The 19,120-nt window shown below is 40.6% G+C and overlaps 1 protein-coding gene across 5 annotated transcripts in view; it reads left to right on the top strand.

Moving 5' to 3' along the window:
- The first annotated feature begins 34 nt into the window (after positions 1 to 34).
- The window catches only part of CABIN1 (calcineurin binding protein 1), a 109,017-nt gene continuing 89,931 nt past the window's right edge, over positions 35 to 19,120 (top strand). For 3 of the 5 annotated variants that reach the window (XM_063416465.1, XM_063416467.1, XM_063416463.1), the window contains exons 1-20: positions 35 to 174; positions 1,158 to 1,289; positions 2,412 to 2,476; positions 2,902 to 2,994; positions 3,288 to 3,401; positions 3,573 to 3,707; positions 3,970 to 4,150; positions 4,931 to 5,060; positions 5,753 to 5,902; positions 6,783 to 7,075; positions 7,621 to 7,789; positions 8,210 to 8,346; positions 8,725 to 8,942; positions 10,314 to 10,392; positions 10,728 to 10,915; positions 12,155 to 12,304; positions 12,819 to 13,013; positions 14,047 to 14,283; positions 15,680 to 15,833; positions 16,065 to 16,180. In XM_063416465.1, the coding sequence (XP_063272535.1) occupies positions 2,474 to 2,476; positions 2,902 to 2,994; positions 3,288 to 3,401; positions 3,573 to 3,707; positions 3,970 to 4,150; positions 4,931 to 5,060; positions 5,753 to 5,902; positions 6,783 to 7,075; positions 7,621 to 7,789; positions 8,210 to 8,346; positions 8,725 to 8,942; positions 10,314 to 10,392; positions 10,728 to 10,915; positions 12,155 to 12,304; positions 12,819 to 13,013; positions 14,047 to 14,283; positions 15,680 to 15,833; positions 16,065 to 16,180 (2,742 nt within the window). In that variant the 5' untranslated portion in view covers positions 35 to 174; positions 1,158 to 1,289; positions 2,412 to 2,473. The remainder of the gene's footprint in view (positions 175 to 1,157; positions 1,290 to 2,411; positions 2,477 to 2,901; positions 2,995 to 3,287; positions 3,402 to 3,572; positions 3,708 to 3,969; positions 4,151 to 4,930; positions 5,061 to 5,752; positions 5,903 to 6,782; positions 7,076 to 7,620; positions 7,790 to 8,209; positions 8,347 to 8,724; positions 8,943 to 10,313; positions 10,393 to 10,727; positions 10,916 to 12,154; positions 12,305 to 12,818; positions 13,014 to 14,046; positions 14,284 to 15,679; positions 15,834 to 16,064; positions 16,181 to 19,120) is intronic. The other 2 variants (XM_063416466.1, XM_063416464.1) reach the window with 1 other exon arrangement.

Below are 19,120 nucleotides of genomic sequence, written 5' to 3'. Positions count from 1 at the left end.
GCCTTGTTGGCGCCGTGGCTCCGGAGGCGGTTGCGGTGGAAACCGCCGGAGCGCGGCTCCCGGGGGAGCGGCGGGAGCCCGAGGGAGCCGCGCCGGGAACCCGCGGCAGCGCCCCGGGAACCCCCCGGGAACCCCCCGGGAGCAGCGCCGGCATGCCGGGGGCGGCCCCGCGAGGTGAGTGTCCCGTCCGCCCGGCCCCGCGGAGGGGCAGCCGGCGTCTGGGCCCTGCCCGGTGAGGGTAGCGAGAGCCCGGCCTGGGCGGCCTCGCCCGCGCCGCTCCCTCGGTGGAGCCACGGTCGGAGGCGAACATGGGCTCCCGCCTCCTCCCGGCCCTGTGTGCCGCCCCCCGGGCGAGCGGCGTGAGCAGCGTCCCTGCCCCTCCGTGCAGAAAGTGATCGTGTTTCGGTAAAAACGGCTCGTGCTAAAGTGAGTCGGATCTTTGCAATGTTAAAAAAAAAAAAAAATCTCCAGACCAAAAATCAAGTGTTTTTGTAAAGGTGTGTCTGCAATGTATGGATCCCAAGTGTAGCAGGAACAACAAAAGCTGGGAAAGCCATGTCACTCCCTTTGTTTCTTACTTAGAAGTTGAGAACACAAGCTCTGGAAGCAAGAGCTGACACTGGAAATATTTACTTAAATTTTAAACTGCTAAGGTAAAAGGAGAGAAGGTTTTGAAGGCAAAAGGCTTTTTGCCTTACAGGGTGTGCACACCTGCTGTAGCTGCAGATTTATAGCTGAGACACTCTTGTGTCTGAATGAATTACAAACTGGTTTGTAATACTTTATATGAAAGAGCAATTATTTTTTCCTGCCTGTCTCATGTAGCTGTGTTCCTCTGGGAGTCCTTGTAGTGACAGTTCCTAAATGCTGTGGCCCTGGTGTAACTCACTCCACTGTCAGGGTAGTTTGGCAGCCATGTGCAGTGCCTGGTTTAAACCAAAATGAAATAACACCCTGCAAAAACTGTGTGCGGACAACACCCTGCCCTTGTTTTCTAGCAGCATCTCACAGTCCTGTTTGGTTCTGTGTGTTCAACCTGTGAACAGCAGGCAGGAGGGATGCTAAATGGTTGTTACTAAGTTCCTGTGTGTTACAAGCTTCCAGTGTGAATAATAAGTAGAACTGAAATTGTTTTCCCACGTTTTCTGTGGTTGCAGTTTTCCCAAGAGTCTAACCTCGGAAATGAAGTCTTGACTGTAGTCTCTGCTGTTGACTTCCTCTGCCACCTTGAGCAAGATTATTTGGATTCAGCAAAAGAATTTGGCATATTACTGAATATAGGCACTTTTGTAAGTGGACTTAAACCCCATCAGCTTAAATGTGTAATTGATTTGGGATCATACAGACTGATTTACTTAAATGTTATAAGCATCCACACCCTGTCCAAATGTGTAACATTCAGCCTGTCTGCAAGGGGTAACCATTAATCTCTGTGCATGTGTTTTCTTCATGTGAAAAGTAGACAAGGAATCTGTCCTGGAGGAGATTGGAGGTTTTATTGATGTTTATCTGGTGACTTTAAAGAGAAAAATGCTTTATTGCTGTGCAGCTGTCAGTTTGATTTAACTACAAGTGAGGAGAGCCAGGGGTGCATGGGCAAGCAAATGCTCACTGCTGAATGAGTGAAATTCCTGTCAAGGCATTATTTTCTCTGCATGCAGAACTAATCGTAATGATGCATGAGTTAATTCAGCTTATAGTTCAAAACTCCCACTGCTTCCTGCTGTGGTTAATTCTGGACTTACTCTTCTATTAATGTAGTCTCCCATATTAAAGACTGTTTTTAGCCTGTCTTGCATATGTCATCTTCTTGTTTGAGTTGATGGGAAGGTTTTATCATACAGCACTGAAGGTTTTCTGTAAAAACAGCCCAGAGCTCTTTCATATATTTTTGCCTTTACTAACATGATGTTTCAAGCAGTTAACTGAATATAAATTATGGGCTTACTTACTAGGAAAAATTTCTTATGGGTTATAAAGCTGTATTTACCCTTTCAAACTTTTTATCAGTGGTAAAAAGGACTGGAAATATGAGTGTCCTTTTTCAGAATGAAGAAATGCTAGTTAGTAAAACTTCAGTTTCTTTTGTTTGCATCCATCTATTAGTTCTAAGTGTGTCTGCAGTAGCTGTAACCTGGTTTTGCGTTAGGGCTGGTCTGTGGGGCTTGGGCAGTACACTCAGAACAGCTGTGGTACAAACACTGGTTCTGTTCTAGCAGGGATGGCAGTAATGGAAATGATTTCTCAGTGGAATTGTTGTTTCTCAGTGGCTGGGCTGTCTATTTCTTGGCATGGAGTGGTGGTTAATTGGTTATTAATATGTGCTTGTAAAGTATTCCCAGCTTGTCTTTTACTTCTGAGTGGGTTTTTTTGTGAACAGAATAAATATTCCAATCCTGTTTGCTTTCCAGACCTGTTTGTGATAGACCCTTCCTTCTATTCCTGGAGAAAGACATTGTGAATAGTTGTGAACATGGTAAGGGTTTTTTGAGATGACTTTTGAGGTGTTTTCAGAGAAATAAATATGAAAATTTTCTCCTTCCCTGGGACTAAGAATAAATTGCCATAATGAGAACATTGTTCTTGGAGTAATTGTAGTTATTGGTAAATATAAGAATTTGGAAAGAAAAATCACTGTAATGCACGTGTCTATTCTAGGAAAGCTGTTCTTGCAAGACACTTGTGATTTGGTTTTTTCAGCTGATTTCGGATGGGAAATGGTTTTGATATTTGTTTATTTGCATTAGGGATGACTAACCTAATTACAGCTCTTGTAACTTTATGTAGAGATCTCTCAGTATTGTATGTACCAGTTAATTTTAAAAAAGAGAAAAATCCAGTTTTCAAAGGGGGACATATGCAGATGTCACATTTCTTGTCACGTCTCAATTGTCATTCCAGATTCGAATTGCAGCATTGAATGCAAGCTCCACAGTTGAGGATGACTATGAAGGTACCTTCAAAAGTCATAAGACACAGACAAAGGAAGCTCAGGTGAGTAATTGCACCATTTTCTTAATAAAGTTTTGTCTTGAGGGGAGTTTTGTCCTCTAGGTGCAGGGGTTTGTTCAACCATCATATTTTGTTTTTATGAAAGTTCAGTTACTCTGTCTCCTGAACTCTCCCTTAGCAAACTAAAACTTCACTCAAATGTGTTGTTTTAGGACAGTACACAAATGTTCTGCTATATAGCAGAAAGTATTAAAAGTGTGAAACCCCTGAAATACATAATAAACATATATAATGAAGTTGTCTTCATAAATACATCCTAATTATTTAAATCACAGGAAGCAGAAGCTTTTGCTTTGTACCACAAAGCTCTGGACCTTCAGAAGCATGACCGGTTTGAAGAGTCTGCTAAAGCTTATCATGAGCTACTTGAGATTCGCCTTCTGCGAGAGGTCAGTGATCTTGGGAGAGTGACACTCCAGAGACTGTGTGCTGTGTTTTGTCTTATTTCATTTCCAGCTGGCTAACTAGAAATGCAGCATTATCAATTAGCAAGTTGTTTGCTGTTCTCGTTACTTGTCTGATTCCTAATGCTCACGTTGCATTTATTTTATGATTTCCAGGCAGTTCTTTCTGGTGATGAGAAAGAAGGGCTGAAACACCCGGGTTTGATGTTAAAATATTCCACCTATAAAAACCTAGCCCAACTGGCAGCACAGCGGGATGACTTAGAGACAGCCATGGAGTTCTACCTGGAGGTACAGTGCACCTGAAATTAGACACTGGAGCCCTAATGTTTGTAAAACCTTTCTAAAATACAGACATACACATCCAGCATACATCACATCAGTGTATAGTTGAATACTACATTCTTTCTGATGCTATTTGGAATAAACTTGCTCCACCATTCAGTCCCCAAAGCAGCTGTGATCCTGCTGAAAACTCAAGCAGTGTCAGTCCCTGCAGCACAGTGGGTATGCATGTCTGAAATGTGGATAATTTTGTTTGTTGTGCTTTCAGGCTGTAATGCTGGACTCCACTGATGTCAACCTCTGGTATAAAATTGGTCGTGTGGCAATAAAACTGATCCGCCTTCCCCTGGCTCGTCATGCTTTTGAAGAAGGGCTCAGGTGTAATCCTGACCACTGGCCTTGTTTAGATAACCTCATCACAATTTTGTATACACTCAGTGACTACACGAGTGAGTACAATGCATGGGAAACATCTCAGTATGTGTGTAATTTTACATACAGGAAAAATTGTAACAATGAAATAAATCACATAGGTTGAAGTGTATCTTGCATAAGCAACACAGCAGGATTTGATAGAGACTGCTACTTCATAATTGAGATTTTACTGAATTATCAAACATGATGGTTTAGATAAGTTTTGGTTACCCTAAAAATAAATGTCTGTACTCTCACAGATCAGAGCCTCTGCAGGAAGTTTCCCTGTACACTGTTCCTTTGCCTTTCCATGTCTGTTGGGTTTGGCTTTCTGCTGAGTTCCTGCTGCATAGCTCTCGGATTTGGGTGTAAGAATACAGTCTCACTCACAGTCCTGGCAGGATTAATTGTGGTTACAGCAGTGGATACACTGCTTGCTTCACTAATGCAATCTGCAGTTAAGACATTGATAACATAAAAATGGTGAATGATTGTGTTTGTGTTTTATGGTTCTAATTCCTTCTGTGCCAGAATGGGCTTGAAAGTAAGTGAAAGATGTACTGCAGACATTGTTAAAACAAAATTAATTCCATTCTTTTTCTGGATACAATACCTAGGAAGACACAATAGGCTGTTTTAACTGTAAGCATGTAATTATTTGACACCGTACAAAGCAATTGGACTAATTCATGTAAATGTCACATTTGGGTGGAATTCAGTGGTGTATGGGAATTGGAATGGGAGAAAAATCAGGAATGGCAGCTCTGAATGAACCAAAGCAGCCATTGACCATTCAATTTCTCTTTCTCTGTCAGCATGTTTGTACTTCATCTGCAAAGCTCTGGAAAAAGACTGTCTGTATAGCAAAGGATTGGTTCTGAAGGAGAAGATCTTTGAGGAGCAGCCTTGCCTCCAGAAAGACTCCTTAAGGATGTTCCTCAAATGGTGAATGTTGTCCTAGAGTATATACTGCCTTTGGAGTGTAAATTTGGGGTTTGGGGTTGCTCAAAAAGCCTGCTGAGATCTTGTGCTTTAAGTGGTAGGAATACCTTGCTGACCTGCATTCTGAATAATGTCACATGTTGGTGCTGCTGACAGAATGTTCTTCAGGAATTCCTTTTGGAGGGAGGTAGAAAGAGGAAAAGAATCCATTTGTTGCTGCTCATTTATTTTCATACCTAGATCTCTTGTAATCATCTGCCTTTGTTTTACTTACTACTTCCTGATCCCTACAGCATTCACTTAAGGTTTCCTAATTAAAACAAACCAATAACAACCAAAACAATTCTTGCCCCAAGCCCCCAAGAAAACTTCACTAGAAACTCCTCACACGTTACTGCTTTTCTTTCTGTATGGATTTTATAGCGAGTGGGCAGGAGGAAAGTGGGAAAATAGAGGCCCATGATATTTACAGGATGTGTCTAAGTTAGCTGATCATTCAGAAGAAAGATTTCTGATGGTTGGCACTTCTATATGTATGCCATAAAGTTGGTAACATAATGTTATGTGAATGTTTCTTTTAACGCTGTTTGTGTTATGTTATATGAGGGTATTAAATGAATCCCCTCTAGGCTTTAATAAAAATAACCCCAGCAAACAAAGACTTTAACTTATCTCCATTTTTAATTGTTTCTTAGTGACATGTCCATCCATAATGTGAATGTGAGTGCAGCTGAAGCAGGAAGGATCCTAAGTGAGGCTCTAGAGCTGCGGAAGAAGCGCCAGGCGCTGCTGGTGCGCGACAGAGAGCCCGACCTCAGACTGGTGCAGCCAATTCCCTTCCTCACGTACGTCTGGGTGTTTCCTCTTTGCAGAAAGATCCTCTGAGGCACAAGTTCTGACAACTGTGTTGTGCTTTGGATTTCTTCAAAACACCTTTATTTTCTCTTGTAAAAACAAACCAGCCCCCCCCCAGTGTATTCTTATTAGAGGTTGATTTGGTGTGCTTATGATTTTTATTAGTTTTCAACTTTTGATTTTAAACCAGTGATGTAAAAACATAAATATGGTGTCTGAGAATAATTTGGCAGCTATTCTAACGTATTACTGGATTTTTCATGTGTGAGTAGTTTGTATGTGAATGTGTGAATGTGTATGTGAATGTATGTGAATTTCAAAGCAAATTTAGCTTTTAAAAGTTGTTTTTACTATTGGGATAAAGAAAACGCAGAAAAAAAATCGCAGTTCTTTATTTGCAGGAAGATATAAGGATACTAATAAGTTGTTATGTATGTCTTTATTAAGGCATAAAGGATTGGGAGTTTGGTTTTTGTATTGTACATATTTATCTGGAGTATTAATGGACTCTGCATGTAGTTTGTATTGCAGAGAAGTTGTTTCTACTTGTGAATAGAGATGAGTTCTTTTAGTGTTGTTGGTTGAATGCAGAACCTGAAAATTTTCTTTGACATTACTTTTTTTAGCTTTTGGTGTAATTTCCTCAGCAACTACTGCATGGACCTTGTGTTTTTTAGAGGCTTTTTTGAGAGATGGGACAGTTTTTTGCCACTCAGGTGTATATTGCTGTCCCGCTGAGAAGCTGCTCGTGCTGTCTCTAAGCTGTTGGAGGAAAACAATGTTGAATGCTGTTAGGTTTGTAAACATAAAATAGAAAATAGTGTGGCAAGAACTGAAGACATTGTGATGCCATTGTGTTTCCACTTGCAGGTGGAAGTGCTTAGGAGAAGCCCTGCTGGCCATGTATCAGCACCTCACCACTTGTGATCCTCCTCGACCCAGTCTGGGCAAGAGAATTGATCTCTCAGACTACAGAGACCCAGTTCAACATGTGATGCTTTCTCCCACCTCTGCTCCCATCAGTGTTATCCAGCCAACCCCTGTCAGCACTAACCCAGTGGTGACAGTGCCAGAGCCTGTGTTACCTTACACTCCAACCACTCCCAACTTCCCGAGCCACTGTCAGACTTCACTGGAACCAGGAGCTGCTGTAGGTGAGCAAGGTACTTCAATCTAAGATTCAAGATACCCTTCCTGCTTACCTGGGTGTAAAAAACAGATCAGAATCCTTTGGGACATGCTGTCTTTCACCTGCATGTTGGTGGAGTCTGAACCTTTTCGGCATATGTGTAACATGTGATAGAGAAAGTGAAGGAATATCTGACCTTTTCTAGTTTTGTGCTGTTGCCTCACACTTCAGTTTTTCAGTCTTTAAGATGAGAAAAATTGTGACTCCATTCCAGCAGTGATGCATATCAAACTTTTAATGCTGGGAAGGCTCCATAGAATGAATGAGCTGTTTTACAAAAAGATGGCTGTGTTATTTTTCTGCTCATGTGTCACTTTGAGAAGCTGAGAAGACCAGGCTGTCACCTATATTTATTTCAAATCTGTACAAGATTATTTTTGGCACTGTCTTCAGAAGGAAACCAATGAATCTCAAGTGCTGCTGTGTAATTATTTTTGTAAAAATGAAAAAAAATTACTCACTTTTTATTTGTCAATTTAACCTGTCATGTTTCGGGGTTTTTTTTCATTATGTTTTTAGGTGACATATCTGCAGGTGATAAATCCAAGAAGGGAGTGAAGCGGAGAAGAATTACAGAGGATAGTGGTGAAACAGCCAAAAGGAGATCTGCTAGAGTTCGGAACACCAAGTGTAAAAAAGAGGAGAAGGTTGATTTTCAAGAGCTGCTGGTGAAGTTCCTTCCTTCCAGGTACTGTATAGCAACAACTTTCATTATAAGATAAAGAGAGGAAGCTGTTTTGGGTTTTATTTGATTGATATCCCCCCAAACTTAGAACTACCAGTCCCATGTCTTTTTGAAGCAGATGTGGTGCATTATCTTTTGATAAGTATAATAATTTATTAAGTAGTAAAAATTGCTGAATAGAAATTGAAAAATAAAAAAGCTTTTACTGCTGTTAAAGTGAATTAGTGGGCAATGCACGTGTCAAAATGGATAAGATAATCTTGATTTGGACAAAAGGAACTGGATGCAAATCTCTGAATTTGTTTCAGTAATGTATTTTCACCGTTAAAATTTGCACAATGTTTCATATTTAGGTTTCACCTAGTAATGAAAGAAAGAATGAGGACTTTGTTGATACTGTGTTTTTTCTCCCCTTTCACACAGATTAAGGAAATTAGATCCTGAGGAGGAGGAGGACCCTTTCAATAACTATGAGGTGCAGTCAGAGATCAAAGAGGAGAATTTTCAGCATGTAGGACCACACAGAATGTCATTTGATTCTACAACGTTTATGGAATCTGGTAAGGATTTCATTATAAGCCCTGTTCTTTCTTTGTTGTTTTTTCCATATTTTATGCTTTGTTCTCTGTATTTTCCTGTCATGCCTAGAAGATAGAGAAATATGTGCTATTTTAAGAGGTATAATTTTATGGTATGAAAGTATCTTGATAATAATTTTTTAAGTCTTGGAAGATTGCTTAATCACTGTGTGCAGGAGCCCTGTTATGTGGAATTTCCCATTTAAACTGGTGGGAATACAAGTAATTCAATTCTGCACATGTGCAGCACAGAAGAACTGTGAGATAAGTGTATAAAACACATGTTGAGATTTAATTGTTTCAAGTTATGATCTGCCTCAGCCTTACACATGTAGGCCTTTCTGTTTATCTGCTTTCTAGAAAAACAGGACGTTCATGAATTCCTGCTGGATAACCTGAACAATGGTGGGATCTTGGAGCTGATGATGAGATATCTAAAAGTCATCAGCCAGAAGTTCCTGGTGAAGTGGCCTCCTGGCTTGTGTGAGGTGGTCCTCAGTATCTACAACAGCTGGAGAAAGCACAGCAGCAGCCTGCCCAACCCACTCCTGAGGGACTCCAGTAATCAGCACATCAGGGTAATGCAGCACTTCTCCTTTATTCCTGTGTTTGCTATTGTCTTGTGTGCCAGAAGTACCCAGCAGAAACGTGGCAGACACAGGTTTGGCTCAGCTCTGCCTGCAGCTGCCTGTCCCAGCTGTAGCTGTCCCAGACTTTGGTGCAGTGCAGCTCCTGGAGCTGTTCCTGAGCTGGGCAGACCTGGCTGATGCTACCTGCAGCTGTGCCCTGTGTGTGATGTGTGTTTATGCACACACACCCCCACAGAGATGGAACAGACAGGGATATTGTTTACCCCTTTGTTCTGTTGTCGCTCTTTCTTTTTCCTCCCCTCTCCATTTTCCTCTGATCTGACACAGTTTTGTTTTGTCATCAGGTCAGTACAGAGGCTGCTCTGTTCTCACTGGCTGATTGAGGGTCAGCTTTAAATAGAGTAAATACAGTGTAGTCTTAAGATAACCTGAAATGTATGGTAGAAAACCCCAAAACTGTCTCCACAGCATCACCATTTTATTACCTTTCTAAATCTGGAATTTCCTGAAAGCAAATAGAAAAAATTGTAAGTTCTTTACATCATGTGAAATGACAGAAGATGATATTTCTTGAATTACAAAACCAGTTCTGATGCTTCTTGTCCACTGGTCCAGCCTATGTTATCTTTTTAATGTTACCAGTCTCTATTCATTTGGAAAGTTATTTGCCTTTGGTATGACTTCAGTCTAAAAATGTTTTCAGATCAAGTGTTTTTACTTCTTTGCAAATGAAGTATTAATTATGAAAATTGCTGTGTTCTATTGATGTCATTTACAAAACAAACAGAAGTGCCTCTATGTAGGAGATGTTAAATTTTTATACATCCTGTGACTTATTTATGTGTATTTTTCACATTCACATATGCATGCCCTTTTTTAAACAAATGTAAATATATTCTAAATATACCCCCTTGGTTCTCATTATTACTACATAACTGCTTACTTGTATGTAAATTTTGTCTTATTTTTCAAATGTCAGTGCTACTGCAATATTCTGGAATCGTGCTTTTAGCATGATTTGGCAATTTAATATAGTTTTATTTCAGCCAGATAAAAACGTAAGGATGACAGTTTTTTCTAACATCAAGCAATGCTGTTCTGACCTTTTCTGTTCTGAGATTTTTCTTTTTTAATGCTTCTAAGTATTGTTTGGTTTTGTACCTGTTGATTGATCAATAGTATTATACACCTTTTAGGCAGAAGAAGTAGTTATAGCTTGGGAATAGAAATCTCAAGAGGACAAGATAAAGGCTTTCTTTGAAGTAAATTGCAAATTTACTGATTGTTTTTAAATTTTTGCTTCTTTTCATGTATTTCTTTCTCTGAATACTCTTTTGATATCTCCTTATTTTTCTGAAGGATATGATGATAATGAGCCTTTCTTGCATGGAGCTGCAATTAGATCAGTGGTTACTGACCAAAGGGAAGAGTTCTGCAGGTGAGAACTTGATGTCACTTTTCTTCAGACTGTGAAAACTCTGGGGGTATGTGAAGAAATGTTTCCAGGAATTCACTGGATTTTGGAGCTATTTTTTCTTAGTATCTTCCAGATTTGTCTGTTATTGGTCTGTCATTTACAAAAAAATGTTTCCAGGAATTTACTGGATTTTGCAGCTATTTTCTCTTAATACCTTTCAGATCTGTATTTTATTGGTCTATCAATTGTTTGCCTTTAGATAGATCAATACCTTTGAAATCTTGGTATGTGGGACTTTCCATGCCAGCAAGGGATGCCAGTAACTTCCTAATAAAATGTAATTAATTGACTTGCAGTTTCTCCACGGAATTGTCCTGCTGCCTCTGTGAATGGCAAGTTTGGGCCTGACTTCCCAGGAACTCACTTTTTGGGAGACCTGCTGCAGCTGTCGTTCGCGTCGTCGCAGCGAGATTTGTTTGAGGAGGGCTGGATGGAGTTTGTCACCCGGGTGTACTGGCTGAAGGCTCGCTTCCTAGCACTGCAGGTTTGCTTTACCTCTGCTTTAACAAACACAGCTTGGCCCAATTAAACTCAGTATCATTCAGATGAAGCTGATTGAGGAACCTTTTTTAAGCATGTGGATAAAATCAGCTTAAAACACAGCTATTCTACATCTAAATGTAATTACCTTTCCCTGAGGATTGAAGTGGGAATGAAGCAGGAGGTCCCACGTGCTAAGCAAATATTCAGATATGTTTAATATATGTTTTTATTTAAAATAACTTGTGCTCAACCTAAAAAAAAAAAAAAAATTGTGGTAAAGTTACTTGGAATAGTATTGTGGAGCTGCAGAACATAAGATTTTTGGGGGCTTGGAATCATGGGCACTGTTGAAGTCTCAGAAAGTCCAAAATGCAGATTTTAACTGAAGCAGACTCTGTTTTATTACTCTTCCCTCTGCTTTTTCAAGGTGGCATGGTTCTGCTTTTGAAGACTTTTAATTTAATATGCAAATTTTGAAGCAGAGCGTTTTAAGCCTATCACTAAGGGAATAATTTGAAAGAAATTATTTGATCCCAGTCTTTTTTTCCCCTCTAAATTTTGCTTCCACAGGACTTCAAAGAGGGTTTTTTAATGCATTAATTATGTTTAAATCAATTGTCAACTAGTTATGTGAGTCAGTTTCATAAGTGTGAACTAACTTGTCCCTTCCCTTTTTTCCCCCCCCTGCATCTAAGGATTCCTTTCTAATAAAATTATTTAGGAAAAATGAGAGTTCCTATACAACTACTGGCACTTTTTCCCTTGTGATATGCAGAGTTGTATTTTGCCTGTGCATTCCTTCCTGACCTCTCAGCTTCAGTAACTACTTTGCACAGAACAAGCAGAATTCATTCACTTTTCAGAACGTATGAATGTTTCTTGACTCAGTGTTTTAATTTGCACAAATGGAAGAGTTATTTCTGCTGGTTTGCTCTTCTGCCTTTTTAAAGGAAAGGGGTTTTAGTACTCCAGACCAATCTTACAAATTTATGCAGGCTGAATTCTATTTTTCTGATATGTTTTATGTTATTGAAATAATCTGTAAGACATCTTTAAATATGTTTGGTTTAATTTGAGCTACTCAGTTGAATTTGTTTTTTAATTTTTGAAGACATGCAGTAATCACACTGGCAGTGCCTGCATTAAATTTAGACATTTTCCACAAGTTTTGGAGACCTTTTCTGCAGTGGGAACCATAGGATTTTTTGGTTGATTGTTTTCCTCTGTACTGTTTCTGTAGGGAGATATGGAACAGGCCCTTGAAAACTACGATATCTGCACTGAGATGCTGCAGAACTCCAGCAGCACCCAGGCTAAAGCTGGCAATGAGTGCAGCACTGTGATACGCCTGCCTAATCTGCATGTGGATTCCGTGGTCTCCCTAGAAGAGGTAAGAGTTCCTTTGCAGGTGTGTGTTCCCTCTTCCATCCCTCACACTCCATCTCTCCCCGTTTCAAATGTCACCTAGGAATCAGTTCTCTTGTGGTGGAAGTTTACTGTATCTCAGAGTGAGGGTTTTCTAGTTGGAAGATTATGTCAAGACTACCCCCTTGTTTTCAAAAACGACAGGTTTTGTGTGTGTTGGTCCTGTACATCTTTAGATTGCTTTTATGCAAAATAAAAATACTTAAACAGCTGCATATACAGCAGTAGACTGTTGAATCAGTGTTTTTCTCCCCTTCTCCCCTTCTCCCCTTCTCCCCTTCTCCCCTTCTCCCCTTCTCCCCTTCTCCCCTTCTCCCCTTCTCCCCTTCTCCCCTTCTCCCCTTCTCCCCTTCTCCCCTTCTCCCCTTCTCCCCTTCTCCCCTTCTCCCCTTCTCCCCGAGCTAAACTGCTGGGATAAGTGTCAGTAGTCAAATATATGTGAAAACAAAAGTTGATGGTGTCATCTGTGACGTTTACAGATTGAAAAGAACCTAAAATCTCTGGAGAGGTGCCAGTCTTTGGAGGAGATCCAGCGGCTGTACGAGGCAGGGGATTATAATGCAGTGGTGCATCTGCTCCGGCCAACCTTGTGCTTCAATGGCTATGGCAGAGCCAAACACCTGGAGTTTGTCACGTCCATACCTGAGAGACCAGCACAGCTGCTGCTCCTCCAGGTTTGCTTTGTTTCTTAAAAGATCTGTTGTGGTAAGGAATTAAGACTTTCTCCTGAAAGCAGGATGGAAGGGTTTCTGGAGTGTTAACTGTGTTAACAGTTATGAGTCTTATTTACAAAGCAAAACATGGAACCAAGTCTGTAAATGCTCTGAAGAGCACAGCTTTATTGACATCATTAGCAATGTGCCAGCTTTTGCTAACTGAGAATGTGGCTAAAGATACAAGATGTTGAGGCCTCCATGAAATGAACAGAAACTTGAATCATTTCCTGAGTTATTTTATGGATGGATTCCTGCTGCTGTTGACTATGTGGTGACTTAGAACCATTCTGAAACTTGGTTATCTAGCATATGAATGATTTTTAGGTGGTAAAGACACTCTCCTGCATGAATGAGAAACTGTTGCTACATGCATTATAATTGCTGTGGAGTTAGTCCATTTGACACTGTAAAATTAAGTGTATAAATTAGCTCAGCTGGGAGTATATTAGGTTATTTGGGGGAAAAAAGTTTGCATAAAAAAAGGCTGGTGTTCTTTTAACTGGCCTGAACCAAGTCCTATAGTTTCCATGCTGTCTCGTGACCCAACCTCTGCAGAATAAAAAGAAGCAGAAGGATGTTGCTATTACCCTGGCCTTAGGGTTGCTGCTCTGTTATTTATGAAGTAATAAAATGATAGCACAAGATCACAAAGGTCCAAACCCTGTTTCTTGTAAGGGCTCTATTCAGCTCTAGATCATTAGAATGACAGTCCTCCAGCCATCCTTTTCCTATTTGGTTTCTTCGCATCTCTTATTAAAGCAGAAAGAGGTGACGATTTTTTTGGATTTAGATCCTACTTGTGTATTTGTCATCCAGGATCCATGCACCTCCTATTGTCCTGTTAATGTTGTATTTAAAGGTGCTCTGTTTCCTTTCATTGAAGTAATCACATTAACTGAATGTAGTGTTTTGCTCTGCCCTGCTGTGCATTCATGTTTAAAATAAACTCTTCGTTGTTATAATAGATCTTTTTCATATTTACATTCCCTAGGACTCCCTGCTCAAACTGAAAGACTACAAGCAATGCTTGGAATGCTCAGATGTTGCCTTGAATGAGGCAATTCAGCAGATGATCAATATGACAGCAGCCTCTGCTAAAGAGGAGTGGGTTGCTACGGTAACACAGCTGCTGGCAGGAATAGACACTTCATTATCAGCACTTAACAGCGTCCTGAAAGACTCCTCTGTCACACCCAGCCTGGTTCGCTTAACAAACAACCTGATCCAGGTAACCCTGGCACCAGCAGGGGTGTGTTGTGTGCTGCACCCCTCCAGGCAGGGCACAGCTGCTCTGTGAACTGCCACCCTCTGGTACTGATGGTTGTGCTTACATTTCTGATACATTTTATGGGTATTACTGTAGTATGTGAGCATTGTCATAGTCTGCAGTGTGATAGACCTGCCCTGAGCACAACACCTGTGCTAGAACCAGTACCACCTGTGCTAGGACCAGTACCACCTGTGCTAGAACCAGTACCACCTGTGCTAGAACCAGTACCACCTGTGCTAGAACCAGTACCACCTGTGCTAGAACCAGTACCACCAGGGTACCTGTGGACACCAAACTACCTAAAACAATCAAAATGTGGTGGTAAGATAACCCAACACTGGGGTTTTGGGCTATTTGAAATGGTAATGTGAGGATTGATGGAGCTGCCTGGGTGTAGCTTTGGCTAAGTTGTGCCTCTGATCTTGCCTGTAGGTGCTTTGGGCTGGGGACAAGGTCCCATAAGCCTTACAAACATGGTAGAATTGCTTGCAAATGCTGGCAAAAGTAAGTGCTTTTCTAGTAAAAACAGACAGGGTGATCTGAACAAGGCAGGGAAAAAGTGAAATGTGAACTGCTTCTAGAATTATGGATACAGCTAATTTTAGCCTTTTACAGAAGGTACCTTCAAACCTCAAAACTGAATGAGCATTTTCGGTCCAGGTAACAAATGGCAGACTTACAAATGGCAGTACTGTTAAGAAGCAGGTCTAGTTAGTGTCAAAGTTCAATGTGCTTGCAGTTCCCAATGCTCCATTTACTTCAGTAAAAGCCAAGGACCCTTCACTACTTCCAAAATCATACTCTCATTGTGTAAAGTTTTATGTGTTATGGAATGTAATGGAATTCTGGAGAACAGAGTGTTCAGGCCCATCATTTATATAGCATCTTTAATGATTCTAGTTGGCCTTTAACTGTTGTTGGAAGAGCTGTTCTAGAATTCAGCAATTTTTTTAAGTTCCTCTTCATCTGGCTGTAGAGAATTTTCTTGTACAGTAATGAGGCCTAGTAATGGTAAGAATTGATACTGTGTATTTGCATACTATGAATTGCTTGTAGAGCAAATTAACAGAGGCACATCTAGGTGGAAAATGAGGGTGCAAGAGGAATGTGAGAGCAGGGCAAATAATCTACTGCTCTTCCCCTACTGATTAATTTACCTCTAGCGTTTTTACAGCCACTAGTGAGAAGCTGAGACTCAACTTTAGATTATTTCTTTGGGGTAAAATGTGTTGCCAGCTTTGGGTTGTTTGGAAAGGATTCACACCCGGCCTTTGTCTTGCATCCCTTTGTCTGTAAAATGTCTGTTTGTCTGTAAAATGTCTGTTTGTGTGTAAAATGTCTGTTTTTTTGTTAGATCATAGACTGCAGCATGGCTGTCCAGGAAGAGCCAAAAGAGCCCTACGTGTCCTCGGTGCTGCCGTGGATTATCCTGCACAGGATCATCCAGCATGAGGAGGACGCTTTTCGATCCCTTTGCTGCCAGCAGCAGCAGAACCAGGGAGAAGAAGGTGGATTATTTCTTCACTTTCATGTATTGGACCTGAGCTCTTTACCAGCCAGCTCAGGAATATAAAGTAGTAAAATACTTGTTTGTTGTCTTACCTGGCTGGCCAAAGGGAGTAGGGGGCTATGCAAGCATCACTTCCCACTAGAGAGGAAACTTTTTGCTAGCTGAAGCATCAACTCAGATTTAACTCAGTTCTGTGCTGCTTCAAAATTTACCAATTTCTTTCTTCCAGTGAGTCCTGATACCCCTATGTTGCCTTCTTCACTTATGCTGCTGAACACAGCCCACGAGTACTTGGGAAGAAGATCCTGGTGTTGCAATTCAGATGGTGCTCTGCTCAAGTTCTATGTGAGTATTGACATCGTGGAATAACTGAGATGGATTCTGATTGATCTCTGAAAGTCATCTGGCCAAGCCACATCTCAGAGCAGGAAACAGAGTTCAAAGTTAGATTGTTTATTGCCTTGCCTTCATGTTAAATATACACTTTAAAATCCACTTTCTGTCTTCTCCCAAACTGATATGAAAGTGTCAGTCAGTTGAATCTGCATAGCAAAGGCTTCTTATTCCAGACCCTTTTCTATTGGTCTGCTTCTGTCACACTTCGCATTTTTCTCTGAACTTACTTCACTGAGAAGAAGAATTGTTTTCTTTTTTTTCTCCTTTGTTTTGCTTCTTGCACTAGTATTTTATTTTGTTCATGGGATTTGAAATGGAAGTAGGAATAACCAAGCAGTCTGATAGTACTTGACATCATTCAGAAGCTAAAAAACCCTGTAGTGTTACATCTTAAATATTGCTGCTAAAATAACACAGTGAGATTCTGTATTCATCTTGTCTCAGTGACTCTAAATAAGTTGCTCACTTCAGAGAATGGCATTTGTCAAGTGTTAGGTAGGGTTTGCACATTTTGAGTGTACATAAATACTGTTTATCATGTAAAAAGAATGTATTTAAACTTTCAGCCAAGAAAAGTCAGTTTTGAACAGCTTGGTTGTTTGTTTCTTCCAAATCAGAAGAGTGAAGGTTTGCAGGCCATCATCTGTCCTCAGTTACACAACTGGAATGCTCCTAATTGCTCTCACGTCCTGTGCTCTTACCTGGATTTGCTCTGAAGCTGTGATGCTTTTAATTGTTCTGTGGTTGATAAATTTGTCTTGTTTGATTATACCTACCTTGATTTCATACCACAGTCTGAAAAAAACAGCAATTCTGTTGGTTTTGTTTTATTAACTAAATATTATTTAAAATATACATACAGAGTTCATCTGTTGAACAGTGATGAGAATGAAGAATCACTTTCAGCCCTCCATTTTCCCATGTCTTAAGGCTTTTCTTTGCTCTGTTGTTCAGATGGGTTTGTTACCTCTCATATGCTCCAGGAATGGGTGTCTGGGCAGTAATACTGTCACATTATTAGATGGAAGGACTTACCCATTCATGGTTGACCTTTTTAAGATTATTCCTTGAAGTCTCATTGTTACACCAGAAAAGAAATTTCCCATGGTTAAGTAGAATATCTCTATGTGTTTGCTCATTTTATCTTTGCTCAGAAACCCAAGTGTTTCCCTGAGCAGAGCACTGGGAGAGCCTGGCTGCTGGCAAATCCCAGATAATGCTGTGCCGTGGCATCTACAGGGACATTTCAGTGGCACTCTGCAGATTCAGCTTGACTTCACTGAGGTTTATTACCTTCAGCCAAGAGAAAATCATGATTAGTTCTGCATGGAGCTACTCAGGAATCTCTTAATTTCCCTTCTCAGCACTCCCTGGAGCTTATTAGCCACAGCTCAGTGCCAGAGCCCATCTACCTCTGCGTTTGAGCAGTGGCATGTCCAGGACAGTCATTTAGACAGCTGGGAAGGCTGGCACAGAGAGCCTGAGGGCTTCTGCAGGAGTCAGCTCACCCTGGCAGGGCTGGAGTGAGTGAGCAGTGTTTGAACTGAGGCTGATTCAGGGTAGAACTCTGGGATTATCTCTGTGTCCTGCTCTCCTCAGCCTCCCTGTGTGAGGAGCACAATGCTGATAGAGCCGAGCTGCCCCTGCAGGGACTCCAGAGGGCTGATTAGCTCTGGCCCTGTGCTTCATGGAAATGGATGGGCTGTTCCCAGGCTCCAGCCTGTTCCAAAGTGATGAGTCTGAGCTGTGCCTGTACCCACAGCCTGGGGACTCACAGGGGATGCGCTGTGAACCTGGGCAAAGTACAGGTGATGTATTTGCAGTCAGGTCTTGGCAAATGTCATCAGCTACTTTAAACAAAATGTTCCATTTTCACTTACAGAATTGCCCGCTTCTTAACCTAAAATATAATATAGTGTTATTAAACACAGGAATTTAGTTTTCAGAGATGAGAGGGTGTTGGAAGGATAAGGAAAGACAAAGATAAAATGGGATTAATTATTTGAAGAGAAAGGCAGCTCTAAGAATGTGAACAGTGTGTTTCGTAGATTAGTGTTAAATGATCACCTTCTGTAGGTGAACTGTCTGCTCAGGGACCTTATGTGCTTGTGGATGGATGTGCTGTGCAAGAGAAGGTGTTAATATTAATTAAGACCTTTAGCAATAGTCTGACTTATTAGGAACAATTCTGGATTTCTGCCAAGAACTGAAAAGTTGAGTAAGAGCACAGGAGATTGTTTTGAACGCTGTTCAAGTGACAATTCTGTTACTGCTGTTAGATGTGCTTTTGCTTGTAGCAGTAGTAATAAAAGGCTTTTGTTACAGTATCCTCTGATACTCACTATTTTTCTTCAGCTTATTTAGCTATACTTTCTGTAAATGTCAAATATTGTTCACAAATTCATACAGGGAAAGTTCTGGCAATAAGGTGTCTGCTGGGAGTCAGTATGAATGAGTCTGCTGTGACTCCAGATGTCATTGAAATCCTTTCTAAGAATTATCTTTGTTATTATTTTTCAGGGCTTTGGCTCTTAATAAACAATACCTTGATCTTAGCACAGATATTTTAATCAGAAGAGAATCAGCATCTTATATTTAATTCCAGCTCTTAAAAATGAGCTTCTTGCATGTAGAATATCAGACTTTTGCCTTGGAATGTGTTTGTCTTGTCTAATGTTTGTATTGACAGGAAAGCCCATCATGATGAGAAGCTTCTTGAAGGATCATGCATAAATAATTGAATTTGCAGTGCTAGGTGTTGAAAAATAAGTGATCACAAATGAACATTTCTTTGTTTTGAAGTTCCACAGTGGAACATATTGAAATTCAATCTTAAACCTCAGTGGTTATGTGGCCTTTGTTTTGGTTACAAAATAAATATCCAGAATC

The sequence above is a fragment of the Prinia subflava genome, chromosome 19 (genome assembly GCF_021018805.1).
Source record: "Prinia subflava isolate CZ2003 ecotype Zambia chromosome 19, Cam_Psub_1.2, whole genome shotgun sequence".
Taxonomy (NCBI): Eukaryota; Metazoa; Chordata; class Aves; order Passeriformes; family Cisticolidae; genus Prinia; species Prinia subflava.
Note: the sequence above shows the minus strand (reverse complement) of the source record. Positions and strands in the feature narration are given on the sequence as shown.